The sequence below is a fragment of the Monodelphis domestica genome, chromosome 3 (assembly GCF_027887165.1).
Source record: "Monodelphis domestica isolate mMonDom1 chromosome 3, mMonDom1.pri, whole genome shotgun sequence".
NCBI classification, from domain to species: domain Eukaryota; kingdom Metazoa; phylum Chordata; class Mammalia; order Didelphimorphia; family Didelphidae; genus Monodelphis; species Monodelphis domestica.
Genome location: NC_077229.1, coordinates 7,033,195 through 7,047,167, shown reverse-complemented (window position 1 = coordinate 7,047,167; position 13,973 = coordinate 7,033,195). Strand labels below are relative to the sequence as shown.

At 47.4% G+C, this 13,973-nt stretch overlaps 1 protein-coding gene and 1 long non-coding RNA gene across 2 annotated transcripts in view; one reads left to right on the top strand and one right to left on the bottom strand.

Moving 5' to 3' along the window:
* The window catches only part of LOC100619395 (zinc finger protein 345-like), a 31,743-nt gene extending 22,079 nt beyond the window's left edge, over positions 1-9,664 (bottom strand). The window contains exons 1-2 of the mRNA XM_007490626.3: positions 8,971-9,664; positions 4,007-4,137 (exon numbers count right to left, since the gene is read on the bottom strand). Coding sequence (XP_007490688.1) covers positions 4,007-4,111 — 105 coding nt within the window. The 5' untranslated portion in view covers positions 4,112-4,137; positions 8,971-9,664. The remainder of the gene's footprint in view (positions 1-4,006; positions 4,138-8,970) is intronic.
* On the top strand, positions 9,349-10,468 carry LOC103099918 (uncharacterized). Its single transcript, XR_466169.3, has 2 exons — positions 9,349-9,484; positions 9,661-10,468. It is a non-coding gene; the product is annotated as an uncharacterized LOC103099918 (long non-coding RNA).
* Positions 10,469-13,973: the final 3,505 nt, after the last annotated feature.

Sequence of the window (13,973 nt, the reverse complement as noted above, 5' to 3'; positions counted from 1 at the left end):
TGATCACAAGGGTTATTCACTATGACCAGGTAGGATTCATACCAGGAATGCAAGGATGGTTCAATATTAGGAAAACCATCCATATAATTGACCATATTAACAAGCTGACAAAAAACACATGATTATTTCAAGAGATGAAGAAAAAGCCTTTGATAAAATACAACACTCATTTCTATTGAAACACTAGAAAGCATAGGAATAGAAGGGCTTTTCCTAAATATAATAAACAGTATATATTTAAAACCATCAGCAAACATCATCTGCAATGGGGACAAACTACAAGCCTTCCCAATAAGATCAGGAGTGAAACAAGGATGCCCATTATTACCTCTATTATTTAACATTGTATTAGAAACACTAGCTGTAGCAATTAGAGAAGAAAAAGAAATTGAAGGTATTAAAATAGGCAATGAGGAGACCAAACTATCACTCTTTGCTGATGATATGATGGTCTACTTAGAGAATCCCAGAGAATCAAGCAAAAAGCTAGTGGAAATAATCAACATCTCCAACACATTTCAGCAGCAAGAATTAGAAAGAGAAATTCCATTTAAAATCACCCTAGACAATATAAAATACTTGGGAATCTATATGCCAAGAAAAACATAGGAACTATATGAACACAACTAGAAAACACTCTCCACACAATTAAAACTAGATCTAAACAATTGGAAAAACATTGATTCCTCATGGGTAGGACAAGCAAACATAATAAAAATGACAATCCTGCCCAAATTAATTTACTTATTTAGTGCCATACCCATTGAACTACCAAAAAACTTTTTTACTTAATTAGAAAAAATCACAACAAAGTTCATTTGGAAGAACAAAAGATCAAGGATATCCAGGGAAATCATGAAAAAAAAAATGCAAAGGAATGTAGCAGTCCACCCCTATCTAGGGACAAGGGAAACAGAATGTACACAATGGCTTAGAAGAGAGCATGCTCAGTCTTGCGCATGGCTAGGAAAGCCTCTGACCCTTGACCCCAGCTTCCCCCAGGTTAAGCGGGAAAACAGGTTTCTTTGTGTTCACCTGACTAAGAGAAACCACACCTATACCTTGTCATTAACCAATGATAATCATCCCTATGTATCGTGTATATTTGCATATCAAAGACATTAAAAGGAGCCACAGCAATCTCCACCTCTCTCTTGGATCTCAGCTCTCACTGATGCCTGTCCTTGCTGGAGCTTGGCCTCTGGCCAAGCTCCATCTTTAATTCCTTTCCTTCTCTATCTCTCTCACCTGGGACCTGGCCTTCGGCCAGGAACTTTCTTTTCTCTATCATGTCTCTGACCTGTGTGGTATTAAATTTGAATCACTGGACGGGATTAGCCTTTCGGAAAGACGTCCACTGATTGGGGTTCTGCTGTGGCTCCAATATAATCAATAAGGCCTGGTTTCTGACCCATTTCTGCCACCTCATATCTCTAACTTGACTCCGCCATGCCCTCATGATATCCAAAATTCTATCCTTCCTCTATCTTCCTACCTTGGGGCTTCTTGCGGGTTCGGGAAGCCTCAAGGAAGGAGGCCTTGCAGTCCCAGATCTCAAACTATACTATAAAGCAGTGGTCATCAAAACAATTTGGTAATGGCTAAGAGACAGAAAGAAAGATCAGTGGAACAGACTTGGGGTAAATGACTTCAGCAAGACAGTCTATTACAAGCCCCCAAATTCCAGCTTTTGGGACCAAAACCCACTTTTTGATAAAAACTGTTGGGACAATTGGAAGACAGTATGGGAGGGATTAGGTTTGGATCAACATCTTACACCTTACACCAAGATGAACTCAGAATGGGTGAATGACTTGAATATATTGAAGGAAACTATAAGCAAATTAGGTGAACACAGAATAGTATACATGTCGGATCTTTGGGAAAAGAAAGACTTAAAAACCAAGCAAGAGCTAGGAAAAAAAATCACAAAATGTAAAATCAATAATTTTGATTACATCAAATTAAAAAGGTTTTGTACAAACAAAACTAATGCAACCAAAATTAGAAGGGAAGCAACAAATTGGGAAACAATCTTCATAACAAAAACCTCCGACAAAGACCTAATTACTCAAATTTATAAAGAACTAAACCAATTGTACAAAAAATCAAGCCATTCTCCAATTGATAAATGGACATGGGACATGAATAGACAATTTTCAGTTAAAGAAATCAAAACTATTAATAAGCACATGAAAAAATGTTAAAACTTTTATAATCAGAGAGATGCAAATCAAAAGAACTCTGAGATATCACCTCACACCTAGCAGATTGGCTAACATGACAGCAATGGAAAGTAATGAGTATTGGAGGGGATGTGGCAAAGTCAGGACATTAATGCATTGCTGGTGGAGTTGTGAATTGATCCAACCATTCTGGAGGGCATTTTGGAACTATGCCCAAAGAGCACTAAAAGACTGTCTGCCCTTTGATCCAACAAAACCACTGCTGGGTTTTTACCCTAAAGAGATAATAAGGAAAAAGATTTGTAGAAGAATATTCAAAGCTGCACAGTTTGTGGTGGCAAAAAAAACTGGAAAAGGAGGGGATACTCTCCAATTGGGAATGGCTGAACAAATTTTGGTATAAGCTGGTGAAGGAATTCTTATTGTGCTAAAAGGAATAATAAACTGGAGGGATTCCATGTGAATTGGAATGACCTCCAGGAATTGATGCAGAGTAAAAGGAGCAGAACCAGAATATTGCATACAGAGACTGAAACCTTTCGTAAAATCAAATGTAATGGACTTCTCTACTAGTAGCAATGCAATGATCCAAACTATTTGGAGGGACTTATGAGAAAGAACACTATCCACATGCAGAGGAAGAACTGTGGGAAAAGAAACACAGAAGAAAACAACTGCTTGATCACATTGGTAGGTGGGGCTATGACTGGGAAAGTAGACTCTAAAAGATCAGTGATCTTTTAGATCCACCATAATAAGGAAATGGGTCTTGATTGATGATACGTTAAACCCAGTGGAATTGCGCGTTGGATACGGGAGGGAGTAGGGGTAGGGAAGGGAAAGAACATGAGTCTTATAACCTTGGAAAATTATTCTAAATCATCTAATTAAATAAAAATTAAAAAAAAAAAGAACACTTGAAGCTCATCTTCTGAGAAAATGGCCCCATTTCTGTGTGAGGGCCCTTCCTGGGCTCACCCCAAACTCCTTGGACTCTCTTTGGGTCAGGGAGCTCAGCACCAGAAGGCTGTCTTTTTCCCTACAAGGAATGTTCTCCCTCCTGTCTCTGCCCTTGGAGCATCCTTCGAGGCCTAGCTGAATCTTCCTCAAAGGAACCAATGATCTCCCCTTAGAGTCTTCTCTCCCACAATGCCTCCCTCCATTGTGCCCGAACCCGAGCTTGTTTGGAAACAGCTGCTGACGGGTCTCCTTAGTCAGACTGGGGGAATGGGTGGCCTGGAGGGTGGCTGATGGCTTCTCCCTTCCTTTGTGCTGAGCATTGCGAGGCAAAAACCAGGGTCTTCCTCCACACTGGTTGACTTGGGCTATGAAATGGGAAAGAGGAAGACTCGAGGACTTGAGGCAGAAGCCAGTGAACAACACCAGGGAACAAAGTCTTCCCTGAGGATGGCATAGACCAGGGGACACCCTCAGGCTCTGCTCCAGACCAGACTCTAGAGGGAACAGGTGAAAAGAGGCATAGGAAGAGGGTGTGAATATCACCAGGCAAGCTGAGAGAGCAAAGACACAATCCCAAACAGGGAAGAAGAAAGAGTCAATGGTTATACTTGGTGCTTATTTGTGATGGGGAGAAATCTGATGTGGGAGCTAGTGCCTAGGGTGAGCTCTTGGGGACTGAGCTACCCAAGGGCCAAGCAATCACTCCCAAAGCTAAGATGAGATCTGAGAAGTGCTGTTCTTCCTCCCTGGGATGTGAGGACAGAAATGGCCCAGCAGGTAGGAGGCAGCAGCTTTCCGGCCCATCTTGTGTCAGAGTCAGGGAAGGGCCGCATTGCCTGATGGGGCGGGAATGCACTGACCTGGGCTGGGAGTCTGTCCCTCTCAAATGCCATCCCTGAGACTCCAGGATCCCTGTAGAGGCAGCAAAGTAGCCCCAGTGAGTCCATTTGGTGAAGTTCCTCCATCTTTTCCCAGCCTTGATTCTGTAATGCTTAAATGAGAAGTTTTGACAAAATAAGAGAGGAACTTTTAATTATTTAAATTTTCATGAGAATAGAGTTGTAAATTAATATTATCCCTTTAAGTCAAAGGAAAGAAAACTTCTAGTAGCTTTTAATAATTAACAATTTAGTTAAATTAAAATACAGATAGAAAAAGAATATGGTAAAATGAATATAGTAAAGGAGAGAAACATAAGAAGTAGAGAAAGAAAATTTCCTAATGTTTATACTAGTTATCCAATAACTCCCTAAACTGCTTATAACTACCTGCCTTGAACTACCACTAATAACAATCAGCTCACAAAATTCCTGTCCAACCAAAACTCAATCAGTATTTAATCCAACCCCAATTAAGTCTGTCAATGAAGACCAGCCACCTTCCTGAAAAGTTCACAAAAGGAAAAAAAAAACCTAACAGCCCAAACCCAAACCCCAAAACCCCCTAAAGACTAAAGTCAAAAAGCCCTCTCATTAAGCTCAGACATGTCTTTACATTTCAGCAACTAATCGCTGTCAGCAACTGACAGAATGATCAACTGATGCTGGTCCCCTTTTATACCCCTTTCCCACCTCACTTCCTGTCTCTATAGTTCCTCCTTCCTATCTCTATGGTTTCTACTTCCTGTAACTGTGAGTTGGTTAATCCCTACACATCTCTATGGTAAGAGCACCTCCAGGTCCCCTGTTAAATTAAAAAGGGAATAAAAAATTACTTTTTACATCACCTCACTCAGGGTCTAGAGTCTCCCGTTTTTCCTCACCACCCCCAACCCCAACTTTCTGGCTTCCCAAATAGAGCTCCAGCCAAAGCTCTTCCCAACAAGCCTCCCTTGGCCTAGGGAACATCTGACAGCACAACCCTTCTGAGCAGCAGGAGCTGACCTGGAGCCCCGCTCCCAGGGCACTCCCTCCCCTCTTTCCCTCTGTGTAGAAAAAAGTCCATCTTCTTCACTGCCTTTGGGCTTACTTTCTGGGCCAATTGCTCTTGGTGAGGATTGAGAAGAAAGCTGCCCTGATCTGCATCCCAGCTCAGGATCTGGCTCATCCCCATCTCTCCTAGAGGCAGGCCCTGGGATTTTGCACTCTGAACTGGGGAGGGAGAAGAGACCCTGAGGGGCAGAGGTTTTCCCTTTCTTTTCCCAGATCCGAGGCTGCCCCACAGGGATCTATAGGGAGTGAGAGGACACTGGAGCCACCAAGGGCCAGGCTTGCCCTAGGGAAGAGCCTGCTACCAACAGAGGGGGTGGGGCAGCTTGGGAAGAGAAGAAGGTCTGAAGGGGCAGATTAGCCCCCTCCCTCTGTTCCTCCTCTTCTGCCCCCTCCTTTCTCCCATTCTACCAGACCCCCCAAGAGGCAGCAGGGCTTTGGGATCCTACATAGGATGGGCCCAGGCACAACCTCCAGGGCTAGGGATGGGAGCCTAATCACCTCTTGAAGGGAAGAGGCTTAAGGGCTCTATCAGAAGTCAGAACAGGGAAGGATGGAGAAGGGGAGCCAAGAGAGGGGTTGGGAAGCTCCTAGCAAGGAGGTATAGGAATGAGACTGGAACAAAGGGGGACCATTTAGAATGTTGGAAGCAGGGACAGGAGTGACAGTTGGAAGGAAAAAGGAGGCTTGTGGGAAATAGAACTAAGGAGAGGGTCTTTTGTTCTCTTGACTCTGAGGGAGATGGGAAGGGAGGACCTGGGCTCAGGACTCAAAACTAAGATACCTGAGAATTGCCTCAATTTCCCCTTGCCCTGAAGAAACAGAAAGATTCCTGAAATCACTGGAGCACCTACCAAAGGAGCAGAGATATCATCATCAGCTGCTGAGGGGCTTTTAACCCTGAAACCTCGCAGGGTCACCCTGGAGACCTGTCCCAATCTGTGGCTACCCAAGGAGGACACTAGTGACCTGCTATGGTGTAGTCTAATAGATAGTTTAGGGAGAAAGAAGAAAAACCCACAGAAGCCAGTCGTTTGGCTTGGCTGAGCAGAGAAGGCACAAACTGCTGGGGTGTCTCTTAGGGTTTCCTAATCCCTCCTTCCTAACCCTCTCTTGTTCCCTGATCTAATAAAATACCCCTGTCTGAGTAAATCGCTGTCAGATCAAAGTTGCCTTTTACATGATAAGAAGGAAAAAAGAGGGAACTGGGGAAGGCTGGTCAAGTAAATCCAGAGTAGAAGCCATTCAGCCTTTCCCTTCAGGACTGTGTACAGAGAGGAGGTTTTCTTGGGTCCCAGGTTTCAGCAAAGCCCTGGGGGAAAAAAAAGTTGGTTCCTCAAGCCACCGAAGGCTCTTGTTTGGGGCAATGGTCTCTGTCCATCCTTGCTCAAACATCACCTCAGGGATACCCGTCTTGAGACCTTTAGTGAGAGGTAGGAGAGCCAAACGGTGTCTAACTCATCTCTGATCATCTCTCTCTCTCTCACACACACAGTCTCTCTGTCTCCATCCCTTTGTTCCCTTCTCCTTCATCTATTATAAACATAACAGAGGGCAGGGACCCTGGAAAGACTCAAGTGTTCCTGGGGGTGGCTGAGCCTGGGGAAACAGAATGAAAGGGTGCTGGGGTCTCCCTAGGAGATGGGGACTAGCCCAAGGGCCAGGGGGCCAAAGAAGGGGGCCAGGAAAGGACTTTGGCTCCTGGGTGGCCCTTGGGGGAAGAAGGCAGAGCTCAGGGATCCTCACAGAGGGCTGGGTCTGAGGGCAATACAGAAGAATCTCTAAGCAGGAGCTGGGGAACAGGACACCTGGGTCAGGAATCCTTAAAGCCCTGGAATGGCTCCTCTCTCCTCCTAGACTCCACCCAAGGGTTGGGATTCCCCCTGGGCCACCACCACCAGGCTGGGCAGGAGAGAACTCCCTTACCCCAGCATCCAGTCCCTCTTTCACTCCCCCACAATTCTAGGGACCCATCCCTGCCCTCCCCTCCCCCACAACTGCCTAGATATAGCCTGAGGAATGTGGGGGCAGCAGAGAGCCCCTGGGTGAGAACAGGTCCCCATGGGTGGGGTGGGGGGTTTGAGGTGGGGGTGTGAGGCCCACAAAGAGGGGCCATCTGGGAGTTCTGGGGTGGTGAGGTTTGACCCATCTCAGGAGAATCAGGCAGGTGAAGGAAGGGAGTCAGTGTGGGTGGGGGAGGAGGAAAAATGGGAGAACCAGAACCAGGAACAGGGCCTGGATGTGGCCAAGAGACCAAGGGAGGCCCTATCAGACAAGAAACTGGCCCAAAGCCAAATTCAGGGGATGGGGGAGTGTAAAAATGGAGATTTGAACCCTGGACTTCAATCCCCAGAAGTCCTTGGCCACTTCCCAGAATGCTTTGTAACCTCACCTAAATTCCCACCTGGGCCGAGAACAAATGACTATTTAAAGGGTCCCCTCCTACTTCCGCAGACGGGTCTCTCATGATGTAAGTGAAATTGAATGGGCCTTTTGGCCCTCCTAGACATGTGCTTTCTTACTTGTATTTTCTAAAATTCTTAATCTTTAATAAACCTCATAAAATATAATACTTCTAGCAGTAAACTAATTTTAATTGCTACAGGAGGGGCTGCAGGAGGACCACCTGGTCTCTCCCATCCCAGAAGTCCTCAAGTGCCTGCTAGAGACCCCCTAGGACTAGGGGAGGATGATGTGGGGGGGGGGGCCTTCCCAGTGCTCCAGGGGGGCTCAGCCAGCCTCCAGGGGGAGATCCTCCAGCCAGCTCAGGGTTCAAAGACAAAAGGGCGGAGCTGCCAAGAGCACAGGAAGGATCTGAGGCCACATTGAAACCCAGGCCCTCTCCACTGGGCTCCCTAGCAGCCCAGGTGGGGCTCCCTTTGCCAGAGGGTAATCCTCCCTATGGGGAAGACCCTCCTCCGTCAGCCCCTCAGCCCTGACTGCAGGGCCTTCCTGGGGCTCTGCTGCCCTCCTGGGCTATCTTCCCCCTCCCTGACAGCCTCCATTCAGCCCCTCAGGTGACTTTCCTTGGGTCTAGCCTACCCTGAATCAAATCCCCCATGATGCTCTTCTGCCCTCCCAGCCCTAATGGCTCCATCCCCCTCTACCCTGTCACTTGCTCTGCCTGGGACACACCAGCCTCCTGGGGAGTCCATTAACAGCACCTCAGGCTCCTGGCCAGGAGTCCCTTCTCTGGCTGTCCCTCATGGGCGGCTCACAGGCTCTCCCTCCCCAGCTCAGACCACTGCTCGCCCAGGGCTCAGGACAGTCCGAACAAAAATCTCGTCTCTTCTGGGAAGCCCTCCTGAATTCCCCTTCACTCTGCACATTATTGCCTGTTTAGCCAGAATAGAGCTGGCTGCTCAAGGGGCAGGGGAGCAGGTGCTCCGGGGTCTGGAACCGAGACTGGGAGGCAGGACTCCTGGGTCCTTAGAGGGCTCAGTAAAACTGCATCTGGTACTGCCCCCCCCCTCCCCGGACACCCCCTCCATAAAGGACGTTTTAGCAGAAAAGAAAATCCTGCAGAGGAATCCAGAAGTCACAGCCGACCCCTGTCAGACACCAGAGCAGCCCCAGGATACACTGTACCCCGCAGGAAACACCCATCCAGACGCTGCATGACCCGCTTCTCTCCTGCCCCAGTCAGCACAGCTCAGCTGCAGTCGCAGGGCAGGACGGGGGTGGGTGGGGGAATGGCTCGCGGCTTAGGGGGGATCCAGGAATTGGACTCCGGGAGGCACGGGCGGGAGGTGTCTGCCCCAGAGGGTCTCGTAAAAGGGAGGATTCGAACTCAGTCTTACTCTCTGCCTCCCGCCCTTCCCCAAGCTCCTCTCCCCCTAGCCGCTCCCCACTCGGCCCCCCTTTCCAGCTGTCTCCCGCCACCACTTCATAATTACCGAGGATGGAGGCTGGAGGCGGAGGAATTCCACGGCTGGCTAAGGAGCCGCGGAGGGAAAAGCCTAGGAATTGGAGGAGGAGGTGGAACTGGTGTGATCTTCACTTCCTGTTTCCGGGAGGCCTCTGCGCCGCCTGTTCCCAGGTTAGATTGCCACTGCCTATCCGGCCCACCTCTCTTTCCTTTCCTTTGTCTCAGCCCCGCCTCCCTCCCCGCCCCTGCACAGTGGCTCTGGGCGCCGCGCTGCAGTCTCCGGGGTTCTGGAAGGAAAGAAAAGCGTCCCGGGGCCTCAGGCGTGCGGAGTTCCAGGCTCTTCTGGGCCCTAAGACAGTGTGGGGGCCTCAGGGAGATTCTCCCCACGCGCGGGCGGCAGAGAAATGGAGGCGGGATGGGCGATTCGGTCCTCCCTGCGGAAGGAGCTCCCCAGGGGAGCGGGGCTTTGGGCAGCCTCGGTCTCGGGCACAAATGAAGGCCCGAAGAAGGGCCCGTTTCCGCCGCGGGAAGTTCCCAGCCAGGTAGCAGAAGTTTAGTAACGGGAGAGCTCGCGAGCCTGGGAAGAGGAGACGGCGACCTCCGGGGATGGAGGGAGGTTCCGCCGGCCTTGGTGCTGCCCCCTTGCCTGGGGTCAAGCGCGTGGGGAGCACTTCTAGGACTTGGCAGCCAAGCTGAGGGGATGTCCCGTGTCTCGTAGGTGCGGGCCTTCCTGACGGAGGGGCGCATGCGCGGGCCAAGCTTGCAATCACCACCTCCCCTCCCCCATCCTGGAGAAGAGAAAGCGGAACCCGAGCGGAAGAGGCCTCCCTGCCGTTAGAGGAAGCCCGCGAGGCTGTCATGGAACAGGAAGGGAGTCTGAGAGCTCCTCAAGATCGCAGACCTGGGGACAGTTTCACTATATTAACCTGAACCGGCAGCTGGGGAGCTCCCTGAGGGCAGGGGATGCCCGCCACAGTCCTGGATGTCCCCCATAGCTCATAGCCCAGGACCCGGCACAGAGCGAGCCGCTTACATGCTTCTGGGTACTAAAGAGCTCCAAGGGGATAAGCTCGGCCCTTCTGGCACCTGCGGGAGACTTCCAGGCCCTTCAGTCCCAAGCTGGGACTTCATAGAGGGTCATAGGGCGATCCCCTGAAAGGAGCTGTTAGGAAATAGAGTCCAGCAGCCTCAACTTACATCTGGGAAAACTGAGGCTGAATCTGAGTCCCACAAGGGGCCCTCTGGGAGGTTCTGGTTGGGTTTTGAACCATCTCCCTGTGCTAGGCATGAGGGGAGGAGGGTATGCAATTAGAATCTTGCATTCTAAAAACTACATTTCCCAGAATCCCTTTCCTTTCGTCCCCACCTTAAGTCCTTCGGTTTTGTAAATAAAAGTCTGTAACCTCAACTCCTCTCTCTGTTCTCTTGCCATTGAAGTCTGGGCAAGCTTCTCTTTACCGTTTGTTTTCATCTGTTTCCTCTACTTCAAGTGACTATTAATAAATCTTATAAAATATAATATAAAATATAATATTATATAATATAGTTATTGGATTTTAATTTTACAAGGGGGAGGGGGCATAGGTAATTCCGTTCTTTTCCATGAGGGTAGAATAAAGACCAGAAGTTTGCAGGTGGAGGAAACAATAGCATTGGTCTAAGGGCTGCTGCCGTGTCCTGGCTTCTGCATGGCTGCCAGCTGGTGGCCAGCCTCTTTCCAGCAACGTCTACTTGGATCTCTCAGGAAGAGCCCCTGGAAGATGAGTCTGGTCAGTTGCACCCACACAGCAAGGAATGACATGTCCAGGAGTGGCCTCACGTTGGATCATAGAGATGAGCCTGGATGTTGTGGACCAGACCTGGGACTGGTCTGGAAAGTCCCAGCTTTGCTGGGCATGAAGTGGTTTGCAGGTGGGGCTGAGGTCACCAATCCCTTCAAATGAAAGGGATTCAGGGGTGCCCTGACCTTTCAGCCTCATTTCTGTTTTTCTGGCTTTTGGTTTTCCTCAGTTTCCCTTTCATTAAAAGTGATCAAAGGGAAGGGGCCCTTCTGCCTTTAACTGAAAGGAGACAGAACTTCTGGACTCACCTGGAGACAGAGAAACAGGCTGAGGCAGTGATCCAGAACAGAGGAGAGAGTTGCAGTGTGTTGATATAGAATTTTGAACTTTAGAGACTAAATTTCCCATAATCCCCTTTTCCAGAAAGGATTCTAGAAGTTGGCTTTTCTTTTTTCCTTTTCTTTAAAGCTGGCAGCCCAGTTACAGCTGAGCAACTTGGCAGTTTAAAACTGCTGGTTTGCAAGCAAAGCCACTTTTGTACTTGTAGTTTTCAGCTCCCCCGCCTCCAGCCGCCCAGCTGTGGCTCATTCCTCTAGCTCTTCTGCCATCCAAGCCTCTGGCAGCTCCGAGTATTTGAGTATCTTTACACCTCAGCTGCCTTAATTTAGGGGACTTGGTGGAAAAGCCACTCCCCCACTGCCTCAGTCAAAACACCCTAGGCCCACCCTGGTGCTGAAGTCTTGTCACACCTGGCTTGGCTTCTCCTACCTGTGACCTAAAGCCACGGCCATTTTTTTTTTCTTAGCCAGAGCTAGTTCCAGCCTGGCCCCCACCACCGTGTTGCCTCTGCTTCTGCTGCCGCTTTCCCTGCCCTGATCTTCATTCCAGATGTTGAGTATAAGCTTTCCTTTCCCTGCTGGACAGCTGATTGCCTCCTAGGCTCTACCAGGCTCTTTGCCTTGGCTGGGAAGTTCCTAGCCCCCCCCCCCCCTTTTTTAACCACCCCTTACCATGCTCCTAATCTTGCCCAATTGTAGTGCTGTGTCTTGGCCACTAGGGAGTCAATATTGAGCACTGATTTTTTTGGTTCTCTTTTCTTCTCTTTTTTTTCTTCTTTCTCTTCTCCTTTAGTTTTTCCCCCTTTTCCTGTTTAGCTACAGTGGTTGTTTACTGCCACTAGATTGCAGCAATAAATAAATAAATAATTAAAGATATTTTCCCCTTTTAAAAACAAAAATCCAATAAATCATAAAAAATTAAATAAGCTAAATACCCTCATCTTCTACTCCACCCCTTATAATAAGAAAAAAAATCAATAAGAATAAATATACATTATTATTTTTTCATTTTTTGATCAAAATGCTAAGCAGCATAAATGTTACCATGCATGAAATCCTTTTGCTTTTTGCCCAATTAGAAGCATGTAAAATTCAAAATTCCTTCCTCCTCCTTGTGATCCTAGGGCATTTTATTTTTCTGATCGTCATTCTTTTTTTTTTTAAACCCTTACCTTCCATCTTGGAGTCAATACTGTATATTGGCTCCAAGGCAGAAGAGTGGTAAGGGCTAGGCAATGGGGGTCAAGTGACTTGCCCAGGGTCACACAGCTAGGAAGTAGCTGAGGCCAGATTTGAACCTAGGACCTCCCATCTCTAGGCCTGGTTCTCAGTCCACTGAGCTACCCAGCTTCCCCCTTATGATCTTCATTCTTAAAACAAAAGATACCCCTATATGAGAGATTAAAGCAGAAATAGAGATAGACAAGAAAATTCAATCCAAAAAAATTCAAACACTTACATGACCTAATAAAAAATATGGATCCCATCCAAAACAAGTCTGAATTTTGTGAGCCTGCTCCTGAACCACAAATAGAGGACGTACCTTTTTCTCCCAAAATGGAGATGAGACATCCCTCTCATATACATCAGGTGCAGACCCTGCTCTCTCATACTCTGCAACATCTCTCTCATGCTCTGCAACTCCTAGCTGCTCTTACCTCCCCATATCTTTCTTATAACCATCTGCTGCCCTTTCTCCCACCTCACAACCAGCCCTAATTCCAAAGAAATCTCATTCTGCTACCATACCTGTTCCTACCAATGTTGCATTGGCACCCCCACAGTCAATTTCTCGGGAATCACAGACCTCAGATGACTACTATGAAGGCCTTTTCCCATTAAGGGAAGTGCCCAAATTAGGACACAATGGGGATATGGTGACCCTAAGACACCATATTCCTTTTACTCCCCAAGAAATTAGAGAAATGATACATAATATACCTTCATTTGAATTGGAACCCTTGGGTGTGAACAAGAAGATGGCTGATATTTTTTATCAATATGACCCATCCTATAAGGATGTTGAGATTTTGCTCAATGCTTTTCTAATGGAACGTGAGAAAAATAAAATCACCTCTCATGCTAACAAGGCCCGGGGGCGTAGTGCACCACACTGTGCTCAGGATCCTGCATGGGATTATAACTGTACCTCAGACTGGTTGCACTTACACTTATATCGTTGTAGGGATGCCATTATAATAGCTATGTTAGAATGCTCCGAGGATATGGAAGAATGGCCAAAATTTGGAAGGCTTAGACAATCAGAAAATGAGACACCCTCACAATTCATGGATAAGCTCATTGAGCTTGGGGGGGGTCAATATCTAGGCCTTGATATTTCTAAAGACAAAGATATTAAGCAAATAAGGAGATATTTTGTCAACAACTCTTGCAGTGTGGTCCAAGATTATTTTAAGATGCATTGCCTATGGTTGCCTCAGATGGACCTTGAAGAGTTGCAAAACACTGCTTCTTATGTCTTTAAAGGCCAAAAGGAAAAACAGGAAGAGGCCAATAATATCATAGAAACCTTGAGAAAACATCACAATTTTGGAGGAAAATATTGATGAACAAAACAAAGGGCATGATGATCAAACAATGGTGCTAGCCTCTTTCCAAGAACCTAATCAACCAATGGTGCTAGCCCCTCTCCAAGAACCTATCAGTCCCTTACCTGCCAATTCTGTTATAAGAAGGGCCACATAATGATGAACTGTAGGAATTTTTCCTGGGTACTGATGAACTATACCAACGGGAGAAATTCTTATAGGAACAATTACAGGAATTATAATTATAATGGTGATTTCAGGAATAATAATTTTAGGACTGATAATTATCTTAGGGAGATAAATCAGGCACCTGACAACTCATACCAAATGACCCCACAGCAGTACATTTTGAGTGAAGCTCGC